We start from the raw sequence: 25,948 nt of genomic DNA, 5'->3' as shown, positions 1-25,948 counted from the left end.
GCTGGAACAAAGATATAGATGAATCTTTTAAACTTTGCTGGTCTGTTTGAGGATCTGTAAAATGAAAGCATTGTATATAACCCCCTCCAGGCCCCTCCCAGCGTGGTCATTTTGGGCTGGAATTGAGTTCTAGTGACTCTCTCATGGCCTTGGCAAGAAGAGGCTGGCTGATTGGCCAGTGTGGGGATAGCAGGAGACTCTTCATTAATTAATTAGATTAATATGAACTTGACAGTCTTGTATGTTTTTTGTACCCTTGTGTGTATCTTCACTGTTGATGTATTCATTAAAACATAACTATGACAGGGATGGCTTGAAGAACTCCCTCCGCAAGCATGTGCATGGTGGCCTATAAGACCACCACCAAGCTGAGAGGTCGAGGCAGAAACTGCCAGACACGAGTGCCTTTATCTGAAACCTTCTGGACCATGTGGGACCTGAGCTAGGACTTGAACTCCTACTCATCAGCCTGAGAGGTGATCCCATTCTAGGAATTACAGTCAAGCTACCATTCTGCCTTTAAAAATATGTCATTATATGGAATCACTGTGGCCGATTCTGGAGTTTTCTATCAGCTGGTGCTTTGAGAAGAAGATCTGATAGGCAGTAGCATGTTGTTTGGAAAGAGCCACATGTCATCTGTGGGGAAAAATGAGATATGTTAGTTTGCCTTGCTGCTTTCATAATGTCTTACAACTTGCAATGATGGGATTGCAGAAAGAATGAAGCGATTGTGTCTGACAAGCCGCATGTCAACATTCCATGTCGCCATAATGGCATAAATAACCAGGTGAAAAGAAGAAAGGGGTTTGCACAGGTGCTAGAGTACAAAGGCTTCCTCTGAAACTAGACATCTGAAGAGAAAATCCAACTCCAGTGCCCTCTGGCTCCCTATTGAGGGAGCATCTGTTGTTCCAGAGAGCAGGGACCCAACAAGGAATTAATTGCTCTCAGTAAATACTTTCTGGGGTCTTGTGGTTGCTAGCAGTCCACGCAAACCACAGAGTGGCAGGGTCCTCAAACTGGGAGAACCCCACAGTGGGTAGAAATCATGGACCTGGTGTGTAGGAAGGTGGTTAGAGACCTTATTTTAAGTTTGGGTAAATTTAGGTCCACAGAGATTGTAACTTGTTCAGAGTTTAGAGGCTAAATCTTGCTAAATCCAGATAACTCACTTCCTAGTTTAATACCACTATGGATATTTGTAATGTTGTTATAATCTTGAAATAGAAATAATAATCAACAGCACTGTGTAGCATTTTCTATGTGTCAGCATGCATTTAAGCAATTCACATTTATTAACTCATTTAGCTTCATGAGACATAGGTACAGTTTATGCTCCCATTTTACAGACCGGGAGACTGAGCCCCAGGGAAGGCTAAGTTGTCGGCCCCATGTCTCACAGTGGCAGGTAGTGAATCTTGGGTTGAGCTCCAGGCAACCTGGTCCTCTAGACCACTAGGGATAGTGAGCTTTTTCTGTTAAATATTTCAGAGTTGGTAAGCCATGAAAAACTCTCTTACATCTCAACTCTTTCTGTAGTATGAAAGCAGCCAGAGACCATGCATTAAACAAATGGATGTGTCTTTGTCCCAGTAAACCAGTCATTAAACAAATGTATGTGTCCATGTGTCAATAAAACTTTATTTAAAAAAGTTGGTGGACAGCTGAATTTGGCCTACTGACTTCATTTCTATAGCTTTCACTAGATTCTGCTGCCCTGTCACGGCCCACCTGTTAATGATGGTGGGGGAGACACAGATGCTGGGGAAGTATGGGATCTGGTTTATAAGGGGTTTGGGGCCACATGTTATGTTAAAATGATGCATTATTTTGTGTTCCTTTTGGATGAAGTCTTTTTGCTTTAACTGGAGGACATGGTCATTAAAACTCTGCAGAGTGGGATGTTATGAGTATCAGAGCCAGGAGAGAAGTTTTATTCTCCCTTCATTTTATTGGTGACCTTGCAGGAGTCCCTGAGCATCTGTCGCTCATAACTCTCCATAGTGGTGATAACAGCCCTGCCACCTGCTTCTCTCCCTCCCTGCAGTGTGTGTCATGGATTAATAAGGTCTTGTCCTTGATGTACTTGGAGCTGAGGGTTTGAAAGAAGGGACAAATATTAAATGGTCTTCATCACTCAGTTTGCTTGCAAATTAGAGAGCTCTTTGGGGATATGAGACTGTGGATTCTTTGCCTAGTTTTACAGGAATGTCTGAACGTCTTTATTCTTCACAAGGGAAGGTGGATATGGGGTGGGACATGAATTGATGGGTGGTGGGTACAGTGGTAGGTTTTAGGCAATGGAGTTATTTAAGATGATGAAAAATATTTATTTCGCTTTTTAATAAGTGTGCAATTGAGAAGGTTTCCCAGCCAACCTCATTATGTACCACCTCCATATGAAAATTTAGGCTTGTCTGCTGAGCTGTTAGTCTTAGAAATATGATTTGTGTAAATGTTTCCAAGTAAAAATTTGAAGTTAAAAGTTGAACCTTGGAAGCCTCAGAGGGAACCAGGCTGCTGCTTGCATTTCAATGAGAAGGAGAGGAAATTCATTATAGAAGTGGGAAATGTGGTTTGCATGCTAAGGCTCTTGTGGAAGAATGGACCTTTCCAGAAGAGGTGGGAGGGAAATTAGAGCTTGTCCTTTGTGATTAAAGTTCCTTGACTAAGCATATATCCTCCCTCTGATGCCCCCATTTCTTTTTGTAACTTTGCCAGAAAAGTCTTCAACTTTAAGGTTAAAATCTGTAGTGACCTGAAAATTTCAGCCTAGGAAATTTTCTCAGAATCTGTGTGGATTTTGTTGCTGTTCATTTGGTTCTATTGACAAAAGCTACTATTTAAAATTCTAATAGGTGTAACTATTAATCTTACTCTGGGGATCTACATTTAAGATACTGTCACATCATCTATAGTGATAGAAGTGCATTTGGCCAAAACCTCCCCTGTGCCTGACCAGGGCTTTATGTACATTTGTATCTTTCTTAAAACAACATTTCTTAGTCTTGCACAGGAATATTCTTCAAGTTTTACAGATGAGTAAACTGAGGCATGGAGCAGTGAACTCACCTGGTCAGGATTAAACAGCTAGAAAGTGATTGAGCCAGAATCTGAGTCTATCTTGCTGATTCCAAAAACCAAACAAGTTGAGGGGACCAACATATTTGGTTTCTGGGATGCAGGAGTCTCAGTGGTAGTGCGGGAAGGTTGGTTTATGCTTAGTGCTAAGGGAATGCCTGTAATCAGGAAATGCTTTCTGATAAATCAAAGAGGAATTTTCCTCTGGAAACCCCACCCACACCCCATCTACTAGAAAACACGAGTATGCACAGTAAGACACCCTCTACCTCCCAGGCACAACTTCAAGGGCAGTCTTGGAGCTGAACCAGAAAGCTGGGAGACCATCTTTCATTGGGATCCTCAGTGTGGACAGAGAACCATTTCTCAACTCTATCATACACCAAGAAGTCTGATTCTGGGAGTGGTAGCGTTTGTAGTTTCTGCACTTTTGCTTCGAAATACTGCTACTCCTTAGACAGCCTGGCACCAGGATAATTCAAGACCTTATTAAAAATGTTTGGCCCCCTGGAAAACCCTACTCTAACCATGCTTACCAGGAGATTTGGGTTGGAGGGCTTTGTTTCTTATAAAATCAGGAATGCTGATAAAAGAAGGAACTCATTGAAAGGCTGGAGTCCTGCACTACCCACAGCCATCCCTCAGCAGCTGTAGTGGCAGCAAAAGGCAGACGGAGCCACAGCCTGACTATAAGTTTCAGCAGGCATGAACCAACGCTGTACACTTGATTAAGGGCCTTTTCCTTCATGGTGTGAATATATGTTTCTGGAAGACCTCACAAAAGAATATTGCTACTCTGTGCATATAAGTAGGAATAAGTCTCGAGAAAGGTTGGGTCAGCTGTCAAAGGTCTTACCAGTCTGCTCCTCTCCCTTCCATACTTTCTAAGAACAGTCCCCAGAGAGACCTGGGGACTTTAGTGACCACCAGAAATGGGGTCAACCCAGGCTTTCTTCAAAGCCTGTTTTTTTGATGGATTATCCCTGTGCAAATGAATTATTTTGGCCTATATCCAGTTTCTGAAGGACACTGTACTTACACGGCCTCTAAACTATTTGGAAGGAAAGAGAGTTGCCTTGTCGGACCATAGATCGTGAGCCCCCTGGTTGCCAAGGTGAAAATAGAAGTAATCATCAGAACTCTTGTCTCTGCACATGGTTAAGAGATTGTCCTTTACTCCAGGGGAATCCCAATGGATGTTACGGGTTTTTTTTTCCCCCTCTCGTTCAAAAAAAGCTCCTGACCCAGTTAACACCCTGTCAGCGTCCCTGAGACACAGTCTTTGGTGACTGTTCACAAGAGGTCAGATCTTTGATGCTTCTGCTCCTGGTGGAAGCTGTTACTCCCCGGAGTGCCATGCGCAGGAAGGGGCATTGGGCCAGCCCACCATGTGCCTGTGATCACCACCGAGTTTAGGTTGTTTGGGTGTCTGTTTTGAGATTAGCTTTTAAGGCGTTTTCATTCGATTCCCACAGGGGACTTCCTAATCACTTAATTACCCGTGTGCTTCTTGTATAATAACATCAACAGGTGTCTTGTCATTTTTATTTTGTGTTTGGTTCAAGTTTTTCTCCGACTGTGTCATAAATAAGATACACTTCCAGAATGCAGTTTTGCTTTTGGGATTGGTGTCTATGGTTTTGCAACAGCTATAAATAAGAGAAAAACTCCCAAGTGGTTAGAGAAACTGCTGGGAAGTGAAGGCAGGGGCCAGTGCTGGAGGAGGGAAGAGAGACAGAGCAAAATGAGGGGAGCATGGGGGGGAATCTTAGCAATGACAGTAGAAAGAAGGGGGTGAGAGAATGATGGGGGAGCAGGTGAGGAGAGACACAGGTAGATGGAGAGATGCATGCCTAGAATCAGACAGAGAGACACACAGTCAGACAGACAGACAGGCATACCAGAAGGGACTGGTCCTTTTTAAAAGGATACCCAACAGGGCCTCCCTGGTGGCACAAGGGGTTAAGCACAGCACTGTGAAACTATCTACAGCCACTGCAGTGTGAGTTCGATCCCCAGCTGGCCAGGGAGCTGCCCACATGGCGCAGCAGACCTCTCCTGTCTCTCCTGCTGCTCCCCTCAGCAGTGTATTTCCGTCAGTCTGCCTGTTCTGGTCCCCACTCTGTCTCTGGTGAATCCTCTCACCCCCTGCACCTCTGGCCAGTACCCCAGCTCTTATATGCATAAATAAATAAATATTTTTAAAAAAGGATGCCCAATATCCTTTACCTTACAGGTGAGGCTTTTACCTGTTTGTTTCTTTGTGGCTTTAAAGTTCTATGACTTGTTGGTGTTTGCATGTGTGTGGACTGTTGAGGAAGCTGGTATTAGAAAGATGCGACTGTGAGCCAGGAAAGGTAATTAGGGGTACCGTGTCTGGAGCCCACCCACCCAGCTCTGCCACCAGCTTGCTGGGTGACCTGGGCAAGTTGTGTCAGCTCTTTGTTCCTCAGTTTCTTCTTCTTAAAATGGGGATAATAACAGTGTCTACCTTTAGCGTATGAGGGCATGAAAGGAAACCTGTTAGAACAGGTATTGGCTGCTATTTTACTACTGGTCTCATAAAATGATCCTGGAGCTTACGGGGCTGATTTTCCTTTGCAGGAATGTTCACAGAGTTTGAATTTTTCTAAATTGTGGTTTTATAAATGGTAGAAAAATTGAATTTTTTTTAGTTGTATTTTTCTAAATACTACAAAGGCAACACAATCCTGTCTGGGACTTTGATATTGAACCTTATTGCTCCCTCTCCCCCCTCCCCCTTCCTCCCCCCCTCCTCCTTTTTACCTCTATGCAGAGGTTTTATGGACTTTAGGTTATTGGAAAGGTTAGGACTGATGATACAAAGTACTCCCGGAGTAGAGAAATATGTGCTGTGTTGTGAACAACACAGAGAGAAAAAGGAAGGAACAGGGATCCAGCTTCCTCTGGCCTCTCTGCGCCCCAGGCTGGTGGCCTTGACTTCTCTTTTCTTTTCCTGTTCCCCTGGAGAAGGACCCCTCTTTGAAAGAGGGAGGGGTTCTCATCCGGGACTAGATCCCTCTAGAAGACTTAGTGCTGCTGAGGAGCAGGGACTTAGCTCAGAGAAGGTGAATTTTTCATCTTCTAAGATGAATCTCACTCTCATAATTCAGTGGCAACCTGTTCCCCAGGCCTTAGTGAATGTCACAGCCTATCGCTGAGGCCCTTTGTCTCCCTTTCTTTTATCATCAGGCCCCTTCTGACTGTCATGCTCACTGTTGAACCCTGCATGTCCCATGTGACAATATATCGCTTGCTCTTTCCCCAAAGGCAGCTAAATTCTACTCCCCTGAGTCTTCCCGTCTCATTTCAGGATTGGCTAGTCGAGAGTTTAACTCTCTAGGGCGTGCTGAGATTTAAAAAGAGATCTTTGAACTAATTATTGACATGTTGAAGAAGAGGACTCTTTGAGCTGGGAGCTTTTGTGGGCCCCTTTATTCACAGGCTGTTCTGGGCTATCCCTTCCTACCCCTTCGTACCCCAGCGCTAGCTGGCCCAGAATCAAGTGGCAAAAATGACACTGGTTAAAAATGGATCCTGTGGACACAGGTTTTCCCTGCTATCCAAAAGTAGAACCTTCCTGTGAAGCCTTTCATCATGTGAAATAATGTTAAGTGAAGAAGCAAGTTCTGTTAATTTATATGGAAAAAAAATGTTAGCATTCCCAGACCCAAAAAATAGTCTCCCAAATCTTGTTCAACAAAACACAAAACCCCAAATAACACTAACATATAGTGAAAACAGAAATTATGTGATAAATGCACAGTCTTCTTAGTAATTCCTGGGGAAGGAGATTTCTGGGCTCATTCCTCCTGATCGTCATGCTGAGGCCACAAATAGGACAGTGCTAAATGTTGTTTTCCCTTTTTGGTGTAAAAGCAAAAACTCTATTACTTTCAATTAGTGAAAGTAGATGGTAAGGTAGCTCTTCTGTAAAAGCTAAGTGGTGTGACATGATCTTTTGAGAAGCAAGGTAGACCCGTAACTGTGATTGAACGCATTTGGGTAGAGGTCTTGAAATGGACTGTGGCTTCCCCCTTGGCCTTCCCTGCCTTGCTCATTGTCAGATTCTCCCAGTCTGTATCTGGCTCTCAGCTCATCCTCTCCTCTCAAGTTATTGAGAAGTTATTATAACTTCTCCTCTCAAGTTATTCCCATTAGTGGTGACTTATGATTATTTAGAGAAGAGTTTTATGGAAAATATACTGTTTCTATTTGGAGTTGGGAGACTAGTGATGGGCACGGAGCAGCCACAGGGACACGTCTTCTCTGTGTGGGTTGGAGGGTTGAACCCTGGATGGAGTTAGTACCTTGGGCCTCCATGTTCTTGACTTGGATTTCTAAGGTTTGGTTGTAGCCCAGAATTCTTAGATTAGAACATAAGATCTTTTTCTAAACACTAATTTAGCAACGAGGAAGTTCTTTGAAAAAATGTTCTCCAGGACTCTAGAAGTTCAGGAATTTCCTTTCTTTGTTGAGTGGAGTCTCTTTTCTTTTGTTCACAAAGACCTCCAAGCTGCTTAGTTGCACATACAGACTTTGAGGACTGTGGACATGGCGTTCCTGCTCCAGGTTTGAACTAAAAGTTCAAACCATTTCCAGACCCTTAGTAGTCCAGTCTCTTGCCCATCAGGGACCCTATAGGGAAATGGTGCCCCGTGGACCATATATTTTTTTTTTTTTAGCTGAGTATTGGAGTGAAGACTTCCATAAATGTTCTCTTGTCGGACTGAGAGAAATAGCTGAGAGGCAAAGTTGGGATGACCTTTTGGATGAATAGTCTGCTCTGCCTGTGTATTATGTAAATGCCATCAGCTAAGGTATAGAGAAAGGGAAAGCAAGAGGACAAAGGTGGGTGGCAGTTATCATTTGGCTTTTTCATTGTTTGCTGTGTACATAGTGGGATGTATCACTGCAGATAAGAGTCCTGTCGGGCCCTGGACCAGCTTCCTCATGTCAAGATCTCACAGGTCGTTTGTTCAACATGGATCTTCACACAGTGTCTCAGAGTAAATCTAACTACAGGGAAAGTGACTGTCCCAGTTCACTTGCTCATCTTACTAGGAATCCAGCCATGTGCTTTCTTGAGGCTTCAGCATCATAAAAGTTCAGTGGGTATGACAGAGGACACCAGTCCCACTTATTGGTACTTACACTGATGCTGATTCTTTCATCTTACAGGTGCTTACATCATGCCGAGCCTTCCTTGTGACAGCACGAATCCCCACCAAGGTAAGTGTTGATGCGTGTCCTCCTACTCCTCCCCTTCTCCAACCTTTTCTTCTGTTCCTTCTCTCCAGTCCAACACACACGCTTCCATGACACAGGCTTATGATTTAGGCTCAGGTGTCCAGAGTTCTCTTAGCATACCTATATTTTCTTTCATTCTCCCAGGAAGCATGTAAACATTGTGATGATGAGGATTTTTTTTTTTTACTTCTTTCTTCTTTTTTTTGCTTTTCTTTCTTAAAAGCATCTCACAAAAACTAGGGGAGCATTTATTCTCCATACCCCTGAGGCTTGTAGAGTCCAGTCATCTTTCTCTCCCAACTGGCATCTGGTTTTCACTTTCTTCAAGTGTAGTTCTCATTTCCTTCGGTTCAGTAAAAGCAGATTTTTCTAAGATTTTGACATGTGGGAAATAACCTTCATAACTCTAAAGAGTGCATTACCAGCTCTGTAGCCACCTCAGCCATTCTCCATGTAGCCTGGTGTCACCAATAAAAAAATAGCATCTTGCCTCTTCTATAAAAGATCTATTTAATGTTTTTCATAAGATGTCCTTTATTACATGGTGCAAATTAAAATTTGAATGGACACATCATGAATTAGGCTGAATAATTGTCATTTTTATATTCTTTATGGTAACAAAAAGGGTGTTCACCAATTTTATAGGATATGGATTGAATGGCAACAAGAAATTGGGATTTTTACTAAGAAGGTGATAGTAGCTACATTTACTAAGTGCAGTTTTAGTAAATAAGATTATTTATTAAAATAAAATACTTAGGAAAACCATAATAGGTACCATTATGTAGATGGAGGTTTAGTAATTTGTCAAAGGTCAAACTTAAACTAGTTGGTGAAAAATTAGTGATTCAAAGCCCCAGCTTAACCCCATTGTTATTACTTGAATGTAAGTAGTTATCTACTAAGTAACATGTTTATCTTACTATTTATTGATTTGCCACTAGTTTACAGTACTATGTAGGTTTCAGGAGTTTTCCTTCACACCTCAATAAATGTGTATGTCCCACTGCATCCACCCCCAAAGTTCTAGTAACTTTTACCTACTAAGTAAATCATCTCACTTAGTTCTTAAAGTAGCTTTGTAGGTGAGATATTAGAAAATAGATCAAAGAACACAAAGTTGACTTGTCTAAGGATTCATAAGTAATGAATAGGAGAGAGAAGAAAGAGACTAGGTCCTACTTGTTTCTGTTCTCTGCTGAGCTGACCTGCCTTTCTTGCTCCACATACCCAGCAAAATGGGTGATGGTTGGAAGATGCTTTCATTCTTCTTATGTGGTGATGTTTAGGTTGCAGGATTATTTGCTCTTCTTCTAGTTCTTTCTTGCTGCTTAAAATTCAACATTTAAGTCGCTGTTTTGTAAATTCCTGCTTGTGTGCTAGATCCAGTGCTATAAGGAAATGGATCTTTTTGGATTTAAAATCAAGTGATTTGCATGGTTTTTTTTCCTGAACACTATGAAGATAACCAATCCATTGTGTGGTTAAGCTAGTCAGAGTCTTAAGCTACCTGCTGCCTTTTTTCTGGTCATATAAGTGCTAACTTGTATGACATTTTTTGAGCAATGAAACTTTTGGTCCAAACCCTTTTGATAATATAGTGTGTGTATGTTTGTAGTGTATTATAAATGAGATCAATTATTAGGTATTGGGGGGCCTCCCTGGTGGCACAGGCGGTTGAGCACAGCACTGTGAAGCTGTGCACAGCCTCTGCAGTGCTGGTTCCATCCCTGCTGGCCATGAAGCAACCCACGTGGTGCAGCAGACCTCTCCTGTATTGCCTGTTCTGCTCCCCGTTCTGTCTCTGGTGAATCCTCTCACCCTCCTGCACATTTGGCCTATACCCCGGTTCTTGTATAAATAAATAAATCTTTAAAAAAGAAAAAAAAAATTATTAGGTAATGGATGTTTGACTAAATTGCCTATATGTAATAAGGGCAGGGTAGAAGGAAGTGAATTAACCAATATCTCACTGGTGAAAAATTAATTGCAGGAGGAAATTTTATGGACTTAAGAAAATAGGTAGCCTATTGAAAAGTTTCCTGAATGATATGTTTATCCTAATAAAAAGTGTTCTGATGCAGCAGAAGGCATGTTAGCTCTTGGAAATTCCCCTGCCCCTCTTTTGCTGGCTGAGGACATAAAATACCTCCTGGCACTCTCTCCTGGATGCTGTCCCTGAAATACATAATATTTCACATCCAGCCTCGCTAGGGTAGTGTGGACAGTGGTTCTGATTTTATCACAAGTGAAGAAAGGCAGGGTTTCTGCCAAAGTAAGCTGCATGCTGTTTTCCTCCTGCGAGAAAGCTGGTTGGTTGGTGTTCATGTGCCACACTACTACCTGGGCTGAGAAGCAAAACCAGAGTCAAAGATATTAATTGGAGGTTGGGGGAGGATAATTATATTCAGAACAATAGGGTACCACCAGTGCTGCTTTTGACATTGGTTTCTTCTCTTTTTTGGGGGGTGCCAATTTCTTAAACTTTATTTTGTCTTTTATTGTTCGATGTACTGCGCACATATGCAGTCAGATACACAAACTAGAGATGCACATCTTAGTGATGACTTAGCAAAGCAAATGCCTCTGTGTTTGCACCCAGAGGAAGAAATAGAACCTTGCTCTCAGCCCAGCAGGCCCCTGCTCTGTTTTAGGGGAAGGGGGTAATAATACATTAGGGATAGGATCTGCAGAGAAGCTGGGCTGAGGGACCATCCCATGCCAACCAGGTAGCTTAGGGGGTCTTCCCCTGGTGTAGGAGTATGAAAGAACACAGTGCATTGGGGGAACTGGGGTGTAGGCCCAGGGTTGTGGAGTAGACCTGGTGGGAAGGGAAACAAGTCAGGAAGATAGGCAGTCAGTAGCCTGGCTGAGGACTGAGGGTACAGACTGGGGTCCCATAGACCAGTGGGAGTTCTTGAATGACAGTCATATCATATTGAGATTGGCTCTGTTGCCTGTAGAATGGGGACTGTCATTCCTGGGTGTGAGGGTGGGGAGGAGAGAGAGTGGGTTGTGGGAGAGTTATTGAGTGGTGGGATAGCTTTGGCTAATTCCTTTCTCTTATCTCACCAGTCACTAATATCTGACGTAAAAGTGTCCTCAGGTCTTCATACAACTTGGATGTGTCTTGGCTTCCTCACCAGTTTTCCTGCCTCTTGCCCAGTGACATTCTTTATTAAACTGTCTTTGGGGTAGGCAAGCATCAGGGGAGCAAAGGCCTGTTAAGAATAGTCATAGGTGAGGGCTCCCCTGGTGGTGCAGGCGGTTGAGCACTGCCCTGTGAAACTGCCTGCAGCCTCTGCAGCGCCAGCCAGCGAGGGCCCCACATGGTGAGGCAGACCTCTCCTGTTGCACCTGCTGCTCCCCTCAGCAGTGTATTTCATCAATGTGCCTGTTCTATTCCCCGCTCTGTCTCTGATGAGTCTCCTTGTCCTCCCACACATCCGGTCTGTAACCAGTTCATGTATAAATAAATTAAAAAAAAAAAAAAGAATAGTCATAGGTGATATTAGAGAATATGATACTGACCTTGCCGTGATGTCTGAGTATGTCTAAGTGACTCACTCCCTCCTCACTATTAATAATGACCATTGTGTATATACCGGATGGTCTCACTCATAGCAGGAATTTAGAAAACCTAAATAAGGGACCAGGAAAAAGACTAACTATAATAAAGAAAAATTCAAAAGCAACAAGCAACTAGAAATCCGAGACACACTATGGGGTGGAGGGAGAGGAAGGACTAGGGTCAAAATAAGGGGGGTGCAATTTTATGGGGAATATAACATAAATGAAAATGCATACATTGTGCAAAAATGAAAAAATGATTTAAGAATTATATAAAATAAAATATTAAAAAAAATAATGACCAGATGATGAGCCACAGCCTTAGCCAGTGTCCCCTATTGACTGCTGACATCTCAGTGTCTACTACTACTTTTGGCCCTCTCTCTGTCCTTTTAATACCTCTAGGTCTTTGCAAATTCTTTTTCTTCTGTCTGCAGTTCCTTTTCCACCCCTTCTTTGCTTGACAAACTTGAAGTCATTATTCAGGGTCTTGCTGAAATGCCTGAATGCTTTCCTGGCTCCTGGGCACATTGCTTATCTCAATAACAGCCTTAGGGACAGGAGAAGCATCTTCACTGACCTCCAAGTAGCCTCACTCAGCAAATCGACCACAGGTGCCCATGCCATCCTTCATAATGCTGACAAATGTCAACTGCCTCTTCATACGGCAAGGTTGTAAGTGCACCTCTTCACACTTGCCCCCACTGGTTAAATGAGATGCTTACCAGGGGTCAGTGGTTTGTTCGCAAACCCATTCATGCAGCTCTAATTATGAAGCACATTCATTTAACTAAAATTATTTCACATAGTGATAAAATAGGCTGCAAGATGGAGTGTCTGTGAAATATTGGAAGTGGGTAGAAGTGAGTTATTTAACAAAAATAACTAATAAGCATGAGACAGCTGTTAAACTGGGGGTTGGGGAGCATAATCATCTAGAAAACTTAAGCCCTCATATTGCTTTGTGAGTGTCTTTAAGTTCTCAATCCATTATTTCTTTTTACATTGCTGTCTTTTTTTTTAAGATTTATTTATTTTTATACAAGAACTGGGGTACAGGTCAGATGCATGGGAGAGTGAGAGGATTCACCAGAGACAGAACAGGGAACAGAACAGGCAGACTGAAGAAATACACTGCTGAGGGGAGCAGTGGGCCAGACAGGAGAGGTCTGCTTTGCCATGTGGGATTCCCGCCGTCTGGCTGGGATCGAACCCGTGCTGCAGAGGATACAGACAGCTTCACAGTGCGGCACTCTACCGCCTACACCACAGGGAGGTTCTGCTGTCTTATTTTTAATTATGTTTATTGGGGTCATTTTTTAAAAAATTGAGATAACATTGGCTTATAACATTGTGTTTTAGAAGTATAGGATCTCCTCCTTCTATTGTTGTCACTATAGCACATTCACCACCAAAACACCTGTAGCCCTCTACCATAATCCATTGTGCTTCCTTCCTGCTTTGTTTTCCCCATTGAGGTAATATTGATTTACTGTGCTGTATTAATTCTCAGTCCATTTTATTTTTTTTTTATTTTTTTTTTAATGTCTTTTTTTTTTTTTAAGATTTATTTATTTATTTATACAAGTACTGGGAACAGTCAGAAGTGCGGGAGGGTGAGAGAATTCACCAGAGCCAGAGCGGGGAGCAGAGCAGGCAGAAGGACCGAAGCACACTGCTGAGGGGAGCAGCGGGCGGCAGGAGAGGTCTGTGCGCCATGTGGGACCCTCCTCCGGTGGCTGGGGAGCAGCCGGGGATCGAACCAGCGCTGCAGAGGCTGCGGGCAGCTTCGCAACCCAGCACTCAACCGCTGCACCACCAGGGAGGCCCAATTCTCAGTCCATTTTAGAGAGACTTGAATTGCAAGTTGGGTGTCCTGCATTTATGGGTGTGACCCACAGAGGAAATGGATGGTCACCCAATGGGCTTACTGTAGAGAAGAAACATCAGCACTGTATTAAAGGCTAGCACTTGAAAATATAGTTTTTCATTGAAATAAGTGAAGATAGATAAATACACTTTGGAGAAAATTCCCTGCTTTAAATCACTTTACAAATCCAACCAAATACAGAGCTTGAGAAGGATGGGTAAGGGGACTTGAAGTCTAATTGAATATTTAAAATGTTCCTTGAATGCTGTTGTTTACCTCTTGAAGAACAAGAAAAATGTCTCCAACCTGTTTCCATTTTCAATGGTGACACATAGTCCACGGGTTGACTAAATGAATAATGAAAGAAAGAATGAAATGTCTTTCCACCTCTAGTTTTCCTTGTCATAGTTTAATAATGTATTTGAGATTCAGTGGTTCTCTGGTCTGAGTTACCCCACCAATTGTTGAACCTGGTAGGTTCAACCACCTACCAGGAGGCTGAACTAAGAATTTTGTGGGTTTGGTTCTGGGTGAATTCTTTGGCCAAGACATTTTAAGTTTTAAGGAAAGAGGGTGCTTATTTGACTCAGTCCTCCATGTCCTAGTCCCTGTGACTGAAGAGGAATGGATGACTGCAAAACTGGGGGAAAGATTAGTGGCTACTGTCCAGGAAAAACAGGCGAAAAGTATGACTGGAGAGATTTTGAGGAGAATGAAATGCTGGTATTAGGAGCTGAAATGAATGGGGGCACACCTTGTTAAAATAGAAAGGAAAAAAAATCAACAATTTATCTACATCAGAGATAGAGAAGAGACTCTGTGTTTCCTTTAAGCACAGTTTAAAATTCCTAAATGTTGTATTTTTCTAACTCCATTCAAAATAAGAATTTTTAGGAAAGATGATAGAAGGAATGTGGTAAGTAGTGGGAGTATAGCACTTAGGATTTATGGAAGAAGGAAAACTGGCGTTGTCTTTATCCTGATGTGACTTTGTGAAGCAGACTCTTCAAATAAAAAAAAAAAAGTGTATTTAGGTGGGTAATTCACACATTCTTTTCTCAGTGAATACATTCTGGAGTAGAAGTACAAAAACTTTTTAATGGGCTTGTGTCTCAATGAAATTTTAAGTCTTAAGTATAGCTTCCTGTCAACCCTTTAGTAAAGTGAGTAGTGCTTTTTCTGAAATATGATAAATCAAGGTTGTACCTTATTGAGTGGAGATATTTAAACAGCATACCTTCAGAAGATGCCAGTACATTGCTTGCTCTTGGATTGTTTCTTAAAAAACTTTCTGTTGTTGGTGAATTAACATTGTATCGTAACATTATTATAAATTTCAGGTCTCTATCATTAAAAGTCAACATCTATATATATGTGTGTGTGTGTATATATTTATAATATATATATTTATTATATTATATAATATAATATTATATAATATTATATAATTATATAATATTATATTTATTATATATATAAATATATATATATTTCATTTAGCTCACCACTGAAAGTCCAGTCCTATCCTTTACTATGTAATTGATCCCTTTTACCTGGTTTTCCCTTTACTTTCTGGTAATTATTAATTGGTCTTATAGTCTAAATTTTTTTTTTTATTTTGTTCATCTGTTTGCTTGGTTTCTCTACATACCACAAATAGTGACATCATGTAGTGTTTATCTTTCTCATACTGACTTATCTCACTCAGCATAATATTTTCTAGGCCCATCCATGGTGGTGTAAATGGTAGGATCTTACTTTTTCATAGCTGAGTACTATTCCTCTGTGTATATATTCCTCTGTGTATATATACCCCTTCTTTATCCACTCATCTGCTCTTGGATTGTTCCTACTTATAACATCCCCCCACCCTGGCCGACCCCTGAATTACAGGTTCTAAAAGCCTCATTACAGTTGTTTATTTCGTCTTCCTCTCTGTATTGCAGCTCGAGTTAACCTTCAGTTACTTGGAGATTCATGGCGTCCTATGCAGCAAGTCAGCTCAGGTGAGTGTGAACTTCAGAAAACTCTTTGCCATGAGTGCAGCAAGATCACAATCTTTCTTGAGTTTCTGAAGACATAGTGAAACACCTACTTTGGTTACACCATCAAATGTTGATTTTTTTTTTCTTTAGATAGTAACACAAGATTAGGGAAAATGGAAGTTTCTAAATGAGAAACTGAATAGGACCTGCATGGGGAGGGCTTGGCAATTTGTTCTGATAGGGAAAACACTTGTCCATAAGTCAGCTTGAAAAGAATGAATTAGCTTTTGAGCTCTTCCTTAGAGATTCTGTACAAGTTTTAGTGCTAAATTTCTTAACTATTGTATATTTATCACTGCATACGATTTTCTGGGAATATAGTGATAAATAAATTTTTTTAAAAAGATTTATTTATTTATTTATACAAGCACTGGATACAGTCAGAAGCGTGGGAGGGTGAGAGAATTCACTAGAGCCAGAGCAGGAAGCAGAACAGGCAGACTGACAAGTACACTGCTGATGGGAGCAGCTGGTGGCAGGAGAGGTCTGCGTGCCATGTGGGACGCTCGCCCAGCGGTTGGGGATTGAACTGGTGCTGCAGAGGCTGCAGGCAGCTTTGCAACCCAGCGCTCAACTGCTGTGCCACTGGGGAGACGCAAATTTTTGGTATTAATGTAGATATTTAAAAACTACAGAGTATAAATAACATGTACTAAAATACTAAAATAAAGGGTATGGTTTGGTAAGTTTCGATATATGCTTGCCAGTGAAACCATTATCACAACAATATGGTGAATATTTTCGTCACCCTCAAATTTTCTTTGCACCTTAGTAAAATACTCCTTCTGGTTCCTCTTCCTCACCTGTTGTCACATACAGTATTTGCCCTCTGCCACTATTGATTAGTTTGCATTTTCTAGAAATTTTTATGAATAGAATCCTACAGTTTATATACTCTTTATTGCCTACCTTCTGTCAGTATAATTACTTTTGATTGATTTATTTTGTTGCATGTCTCAATACTTCATTCCTTTTTATTGCTGAGTAATATTCCATTGTATGACTGTAGCTTACTTTGTTTATCCATTACCTGGTGATGGATATGTGGGTCATTTCCAGTTTTTGGCTATGACAAGTAAAACTACTCTTTTTAAAAAAAGATTTACTTATTTTATGCAAGAACTGGGGTACAGGTCAGAAGCACGGGAGGGTGAGAGAATTCACCAGAACCAGAGTGGGGAGCAGAAGAGGCAGATGGCACGAAGACACTGCTGAGGGGAGCAGCGGGCGAGGCAGGAGAAGTCTGCTGCACCATGTGGGGTTCTCCCTGGTAGGAGGGGAATCGAACCCACGCTGCAGAGGCTGCGGATAGCTTCGTAGCACAGTGCTCAACCGCTGCGCCACAGGCACAAGTTAAACTACTCTGAACGTTGATATGCAAATCTGTGATTGGACATTCACTACCATTTCCTATGGGTAAATATATACGGGTGCAGTGACTGAATCATATGGTAGGTTTAATCATATGTGAACTTTTTAAGAAGCTGTCAACTGTTTTCCAAAGTCCCTTTTAAATTGCCACCAGTAGTGGATGAGAGTTTCACTTCCTCTACATACTCCTCAACACTGTTATGACCAGTGTTTGAAATTCTAGCTATTTTCCTTATAGTTTTAATTTGCATTTCCCCAGTGACTGAAAATATTGAGCATCTTTTTATTTGCATATTTGCTGTCACATATTTATTTGGGTTAAGTGTCAATCCAAATCTTTTGCCGTTGAAGTTGTTTGCCTTTTTAAATATTTTATATTTTTAAAACATTTTCCAAATACAAATATTTTATCAGATTCATGATTTATACATATTTTTCAGTGTTTGGCTCATCTTTTCATTTTCTTTATAGTACCTTTCAAAGGCTACATGTTTTAAATTTTGATGAAGTCCAGTTTACCAATATTTTCCTTTATGTGCTGTGCCTTTTTGGTGTCATATTGAATAAGTCTTTGCTTAACCAAGGTCACAAGATGTTCTGTCTAACAATTTTAGGTTATATTATATGTAGGTCTGTGATTCATTTGCGATAACATATATATAAGCAAATGTGTGAATGAGAATTCTTTTTTCTGCATATATAGTATATCCACGTTTCATACCATTTGTTTAAAAGATTGTTATTTCCCCCACTGAACTAGCTTTCATTTTGTTGACGATTAATTATTCATGTATATGTGGATCCATATACACATATTGCATGTAACCTGTCCCTTTGGTCTATTTCCCTATCTTTAAGCCACTACTCTACTGTCTTATGTATCATAGCTTTATTGTAAGTCTTGAAATTGGGTTGGGTTAGTCTTCAATTCAGCTCTTCTTTTTTCAAAGTTATTTTAATGATGAATTTTAGAACCAGCTCAGTTTCCTAAAAGAAAAAAACCTACGAGATTTTGGTTACGGTTATAGAGAATTTGTAAGTGCTTTTGGGTAGAAGTGACATCTCAACAATATAGAGTTTCTGACCCAAGACGATTGTGTATTTCTCCAGGTATTTAGGTCATTTTTAATTTCCTCCAGTAGTGTTTTGTTAAACCTTTCAATGTAAAGGCCAAATATATATTTTGTCAGATTTATTTCTAAGTATTTCATTTTTTGATACTGCTACAGATGGTGTTTTAAATTTCCCTTTCCAATTGTTTCTTGCTGGTAGAAATAGAATGGCTCTTTTGCTTATTGATCTTGCATGTAGTACTTTGCTATATACTGACACTTTAAGTCTAGTGTTTTTTTGATAGATTCCATCATTTTATACATAGTTGGTTGTGAATAAGAAAGTTTGCTTCTTCCTTTTTTTTATTATTGCTGTCTTTCTTTTTCTTGCTGTTGGGAGACATTCCTTCTGGGTTGCTGGTGCTTGTGCATGTCCTGCTGGGGATGGCAGGAATTCTGGGCTGTGGCTTCGCTTTTACCCACGCTCTTCTCAGGGTTGTGTTTGCAGAAAGCACCCCGCCTCATGGGATGTTGGAACGTTTCCCTTCTGAACAAAAGACAGGTTTGCTTACTGTTAACTATGACAACAGCAGATTACCCAAGCTCAGCGGGTGCTGCTTTTCCTGGAGTCAACACACTGCATGTTTAGGTGTCCCTCGGAGCCTTCCCTGTCACCTTGGGGACCTTGGGAATGAAGGAGAATCTATCCAAACATGCTGTTCATGCTCTTTGCTGTGCCATGAATAATAAAGTCCGTTGTCTCTGACCCAGGAGTCCTGTCTCCTACCAACCTTCATGAAACAGCAAGAGGCTAATTTATTGGCTTGTAAATACAATGAAATCAAATTTCAGCCCTGACAATTGCACTGGTCACTCCTCCAGTGCAAGGCTCAAGAAAAGTGGTGAGAACAGACATCTTTGTTGTATTCCCAATGCTCAAAAGCATCATTCTTTCCCCATTAAGTGTGATGTTGGCCATGATTTTTCATAGATGCCTTTTATCTAATTAAGAGTTCTCTTCTTAATCTCTGCGAGTTTTTATCAGGAATTGGTTATATTTCATCAAATGTTTTTCCTCTGTTGAGGTTATTACTTATTTTTTCCTTTTTAGTGTGTTATTATGGTGAATAATACTACTTGATTTTCAAATATTAAATCTTCCTTTCATTCCAGGGATTATCTCCACTTGATGATGCCATGTTATTCATTTTGTTCATTGTTTTAAAATTTTGTGGACAATCTCTGCATCTATGTGAATGCGAATCTCTGAGAATGGTTTTCTTTTTTGTTTTCTCTGTCCTTTATTAAAATAATCATGGATTCCTAGAATGAACTGGGAAGTAGTCCCTCTTCAGTTATTTTAGAAAAAAATTAACATAAAGTTGGTATTAATTCTTTGTTAGCTGTTTGGTTGAATTTACCAATGAAATTATCTGGAACTATGTTTTCTTTGGCAACAGTTTTAAGTACAAATTCTAACTTCTTTACTAGATATAGGTGCATTCATTTGCATTCATTTCATCTCAGATGTCAAATATATTGATAGAAAGTTGTTTGTAGTATTCACTTGTTTTCCCTAAAATATCTGTGGAATATCATTCCTGATACTGGTAATTTGGTTCTCCTCTCTCTGTTCCCCCACCTCCCGTATCAGTTTGGTTATAGGTTTATCAATTTAAGAAAATTCTATTTATCTTCTATTTTATCTATTATCTATTTTATCTTCTACTTTTAACTTTTTTTCCAAGATTTATTTATTTATGCATGCAAGAACTGGGATACAGACCAGAGATGTGGGGGTGAGAGGATTTACCAGAGACAGAGTGAACAGGCAGACTGACTGAAATACACTGCTGAGGGGAGCAGAGGGAGAGACGGGAGAGGTCTGCTGTGCCATGTGGGTAGCTCCCTGTCCAGAGATTGAAGTGCTGCAGAGGCTGCGGATTGCTTCATAGTGCTGTGCTTACCCCCTTGCACCACCAGAGAAGCCTACTTCTATCTTTTATGTATCCTCTCGAAGAACTTACTTTTTTGTTTCGTTGACTTCATTGATTCATTTTTGGTTTCCTTGATTTTCTCTATAGATTCTATTGATTTTTGTTTTCATTTCATTGATTTTTACTCTAATCTTTATTATTTCCTTCCTCTTTCTTACTTTGTGTTTTATTTTTAAAACTACAAAGAAAAGTTGTATATGCGCATGTGGAATTTGTTGATAAAGTTCTTAAAAGAAATTGTCAAATTGTCACTTTATGTTAATAGAGAGTGCATACTAATCCTTGGAACTTTTCCATAGATCATCTTAGAGCAATATTTTATCCTGTGTGTTTATCATTCTCCAGACACAGGAGTTTGGAAGAAAAATTATAGCACCATATGTTTGCCCCATTTGGGCAAGCATATGTGGAAGTGAGTGATCACTTATGAATGATCACATAACCTGGGTCTTGATGATAATAATTCAGTAATGTTTATGTTTATGATTTGGGGGTTGGGATGGGAGCAGAAGGCCACTATTGAAATGTTCATGCCAAGGTTATATTAAAATATGATGTGATCATGGTATTTAATTCTGACAAGGACATTGATAAAAGCAGATGGATTTTCTCATGTGACTGCTGGAACATACTTTGTAGTCCTGTCACTTTGTGTATCTGGCATTCAGGAAAAATGGGTAGAACACCATCTATTTCAGTCCCATGGAGTTGTTCTGTCACTGTCACAAGAACAGCTCTACAACTTGGGGTCAGCGTAACTTTGTTGCCTGGTCTGGACTTCGGACTAGCAGCCACAACCCAGTCACTTAGTGGTATTCAAAGTTTGATGTTTTAGAATTCCCTATGGTGCTTATTAAAAATACAGAGACCTTCAACAGCGTCCCTCTCTCTATCACATCAGCCCTCTTACCTACCTCAGCTTCCCATGATGGTTAGGATTCAGTATATCTGGGGTGGACTTTTATATTTTTTGTTAAACATATCATCTGATTCTGTTACATTCCAGAATCTGACAGTCAGTAACTCGGGTAACCATGGGACTCCTGATGTCTCTAGTTTCAATTTTCTTTTATGTAAAATTGTGAGGATGATAGTGACTGCCTGTGGCACTCACAAACCAATCTGATTAGGACATTCTTTTCTAAAGTTCTTTGCTTTTTATTTATTAACTTTGTGTTCATTGCTAATTTTGTCTTTCTCTAATTTTAGTTCGTAAATTCAGATAAAATGCCTGGGACATGCACATTCATTGAGTGTGAGTGAGTGTGCATGTGCTACTGAGGTAGTGAAGTGTGACTTCTGTCCTCATTTTATTTTCTGGTTTTCCAAGTCTCTCTTGCTATAGCACTTAGTGGTGATTAAGTTCCATTGGCTTCATGGCCGGTAGATGAAACAGTTACATAGTGTTATAGTTAGAGTTTTGGAATTGTTTTTTTGTACAACTAAAACACCTGCTGTGATTTATGTATATATTATATATGTAAACTATATATATTTACACATATAAACTACATATACTATACATATTAAATATATGAATATATAAACTTTATATATTTAATATAAATATATTAAATATATGACTATATTTATAAACTTTATCATATTATTTATGTATATAATACAAATTATATAAATTATATAAACAAAATTATTGTTTGTAATATGTATTATATGTATAGTTATTTCTTTGCTATATCCTAGAATGATTTTGGCAAAATCACCCATGATTGTTCTGTTAGAAGAAAGAAAAACACCTGACAAATCTGTTGTCTTGGGTTTAGTAAAAAAAAATGCTGCTCAAAGTTTGTGCAAGGTTTTTCCACTTTTCAAAAGGAGGTGGGTTGGGAGTTGGAAACTTGAGTCTTAACAAGAATCTATTGATTCTATTCCCCATTACTATTTTAAAAGTGTGCTGGAGGCCATAGTTGTCAGAGTAAAAATGGTTTCAAACACTATTTTCTCCCTGCAGAAATAGGAAGAAAGTTATTTCAGATGGTGATTTTTCTCCTGATGAACTCATTGCCTGTTGGGCTCACCCCTGTGATTTTGTACCATCTTTACATATGCAGAGGTCACATCATAGTATGTGGCTGCATGAGGACTTCCTTGTGAGGGTGAATTTGAAGCCCTGACTTCTTCCCCCACCTGTCACCTTTCTTTCTTCCCTGTCACTCTTTTCAATCCTGTGCAATTAAGGATGATTAGGTGTTAAGATTAAGTGGAATTAGAATAAGCTAATTACTAATTACTCACACCCAAACTGTGAACTGAATAAATGCACTAGATGGTGAGGGAAGTAGAAATACCCTGTGGTGAGAAATATAATTACCCCGGGGGGAAGTTGGGGGTGGGATGTAGAACACAACAAGATGGCGGCACCACAAAGTCTCTGGCTTTTGCAGACATGCTTGTGACGTGAAGCAGCTGAACCTAATTGCACAGAAGAGCTTTAGTCTGAAGACACTTCACTGATGTGTACATTGGCAGATCAGAAAACACCTCTAGATATAGAAATGCTGGCTATTTTTCCCTTCTAGGGGAAATATCTCTTGGACCAGTTGTAGAACACCAGTGTGATGTTTGCCTAGAGAATTTCAAAGACTACATTATTAATTTCTTGAGGAATGTGCTGAAAATTTGCATGAAAAGAAATGTTTTATTTATTTTTAAATATAAGGAAGGAACCCCTCTAACTGGCATAGAGGCAATATGTAGGAAACACTTGTAAACAGATTCTTCTAAAGATGCTTAATAGAAAAGTAACATTTTAAGCACTCAAATTACATAAGCCTTTTTCTTTGATCTCATTATTTTGATAAATTATATTACTGTTCCCTTAAATATAAACACTTTGAGAGGCTGTTTTCAGGCATTTCTGCACTCCACCATTAGGATTGCCCTGCCTGATGGGGCACCTGTAGTTGTTACATTTTTGTAAGCTGTCTTGTTTACTTCTGTGGGCAACGGCTGCAGTATTGAGATAGTTACCAAGAGAAGCCACAGCAGAGGAGGCAGGAGAGAGAAGGGGAGAAAGAATCTTAACCCCTTGCGCCACCAGGGAGGCCCAATCTTGTTTTTAAAACATGCTTTTTAAAAAAGGTAGGTGTCAGGTAGCTCTCGGTCATAGAAGGATTTATACTTGTACTGGCCAGTAGGGCTGTAATCATAATTAATACTTCTGTACCTCAAGACAAAGTCATGGTAAAGTGAGAAGTCCTGTGCAGTACAGTCTCTACCACTTTGGGGGCCCCCATCATCTGCATCATGTGGCGGGGGGATCTGTTTGAATCTGTAGTCTGGCCCTTAAAATACTTGTTTGGTTTTGTAGATGGTTTTGTAGCATTACCCAAGTAATGCTTTGAGTCTTAAACTAAGACTGTCATCTTAAAAAGCTGGTAATGTATTATATATCAGTGTGAGTATACAGGTAATGTTACTTAAAACTAAAAATTCAAGAAACTGGAGTCGTTACTAAGCAATATTCATCTTGGTTCTTGCAGATGGTTGTGGAAACTGAGAAGTGTAACATCTCCATGAAGATGGCGTCACCTGAGGATGTGAGTGAGGTGCTGGCTCACATCGGTACCTGCCTGAGGAGGATATTTCCTGGCCTCTCTCCCGTGTGAGTTCTCCAGGGGAAGGGAGACCACAGCAGGAAACCTGTTCTTCCTCAGCATGAAATGGGATTATGGCTTAGTCCGCCTCTCTCAGTTCTTAGTTCTTCTCTCATACTTCCTTCACTTAAACATTACATATCTAACCTCCTGCTCAAATCTTTGTGCTTTATGTCAGATTTCTGTAGGGCTCTGCCTTATTCTTGAAAGAACTTGAGTTAAGAAGGGATTTGGCAGTCTTTCAACTCATTAGACTTAAACTTATGTATAAACCTTTTTAGTAAAACTGGAGATTTACCTCAGGGTGAATTTTCCTCGCAGCTATTAGCAGAATAACAAGGGCTGAATACTTCATATAAAGGTGTTGAACATAGTATTAATGAAGAGTAAGAGTACTTCATTTTCCATTTTTTTCTGCTCAGCCAGAGGAAACTTAGTAAGAAACTAAACATGAAAAGTAGCTTCTTTCATTTTTCTCTTCGTTTTATGAAATACATATTGAGAGATATTAGTAAATTTTCTTAAGGTTTTTTTTGTTTTTTTTTTTTTGGTGAGGCATTTTTAGACAGGATTGTGTGCTTGGATAACGGAGTTTGTACTGAAGGAATGTGTGGGTTATTGGAAAGAGGGGAATAGAGGGCTTCCCCGGCGGTGCAGCGGTTGAGTGCTATGCTGCGAAGCTGTCCGCAGCCTCTGCAGTGCAGGTTCAATTCCCTACCAGCCAGGGAGAACCCCACATGGCGCAGCAGACCTTTCCTGTCTTGCCCACTGCTCCCCTCAGCAATATCTTCGGTCCGTCTGCCTGTTCTGCTCCCCGCTCTGGTTCTGGTGAATTCTCTCACCCTCCCATGTTTCTGACCTGTACCCCAGTTCTTGTATAAAATAAATAAATAAATCTTAAAAAAAGAGGGGAATAGATTAACTGAGGTGAAAGGGCAGAGAGATTCTTGTCAGAAAGCTCCCTAAAAAAATAGTTCACAGTCTAAATACCCTCTTGATGGAAGGAGATGATACAGGGATTGGAGACAGTCTCTCTCTCCAATGGCTCTCCCTGCATGAGGAGGCCTTGAAGCCTCAGGTAGACATGTGTAAGATGGTTTTCTGTGCACCTTGCTTGGCAGGGGAGCGGGGGGGAGGGTATGGGGCCAGAGGGGAATTTTGAAGACTGTTGCCCTTCTGGAACATGTGTCTACATTGTCCTGCCTGAAATTTAGCAGGCAAAGCAGCAGAAAAACTGAGTTTTTGTGTCTTTCAGACCTTCTGGTGGACGGAAAGCTGCTCAGTTGTAGAGGCTGGTTGCAGAGGGAGCTAAGTGTCCCTGGCCTCAGTCCAGTGGATGGAGGGTGTGAGCTAGTGAACTCGGGCTGCCCTCCCACCCCCTGCCTGGCTAGGATTTCCCCACATGAGGATCTTAAAGGCGAATCTTTTTTTTTTTCTTTTTTTTTTGAAGATTTATTTATTTTTGCATACAAGAGCAGGGGTACAGGCCAGAGATGCGGGGGCTGAGAGGATTCACCAGAGACAGTGGGGAACAGAACAGGCAGACTGACTGAAATACACTGCTGAGGGGAGCAGCCGGCGAGTCAGGAGAGGTCAGCCGTGCCATGTGGGTTTCTCCCTGGCCGGCTGGGGATCAAACTCATATTACAGAGGCTGCGGATTGCTTCATAGTGTGGTGCTTAACCCCTTGCACCACCAGAGAGGTCCTTACAGGCAAATCTTTGCTGGTCTTGTGTGTGGAGAGACGTGGGCTCAGAGTGGGTGGTGGGATGAAGCAAGGAGCGAACTTACAGCAGCAGTGGGGAAATAGCCAAAAATAAAACATTCTTAGTAACAGTTTCCTCACCATCCTCAAAGCCACCAGCGAACTCTCTGGGGGTACTCATCAGTTAGCGATAACTATAACCCACTTTCCTTAAGCTACCTTTCAATAATGGAACTTTCTACAGGAGTTTCCTTATAATGTCTTGCCTTTCATTCCCAATTACCACTGATGAAATAAGGAAATTATTAAGCACAGCCTGTAAGGACTTATAAGGCCCACAGAGCAATATTTAGAAACCCATTTTCT

At 40.6% G+C, this 25,948-nt stretch overlaps 1 protein-coding gene across 5 annotated transcripts in view; it reads left to right on the top strand.

Moving 5' to 3' along the window:
* CARMIL1 (capping protein regulator and myosin 1 linker 1) overlaps nt 1-25,948 on the top strand; it is a gene marked incomplete at its 5' end in the record, with an annotated part of 333,278 nt that overhangs the window by 118,304 nt on the left and 189,026 nt on the right. For all 5 annotated transcript variants that reach the window (XM_084228463.1, XM_084228462.1, XM_084228460.1 and 2 more), the window contains 3 exons: nt 8,287-8,337; nt 15,742-15,801; nt 23,764-23,885. In XM_084228463.1, coding sequence (XP_084084589.1) covers nt 8,287-8,337; nt 15,742-15,801; nt 23,764-23,885 — 233 coding nt within the window. The remainder of the gene's footprint in view (nt 1-8,286; nt 8,338-15,741; nt 15,802-23,763; nt 23,886-25,948) is intronic.

This window comes from Talpa europaea (genome assembly GCF_964194135.1).
Source record: "Talpa europaea genome assembly, chromosome: 2".
NCBI classification, from domain to species: Eukaryota; Metazoa; Chordata; class Mammalia; order Eulipotyphla; family Talpidae; genus Talpa; species Talpa europaea.
Note: the sequence above shows the minus strand (reverse complement) of the source record. Positions and strands in the feature narration are given on the sequence as shown.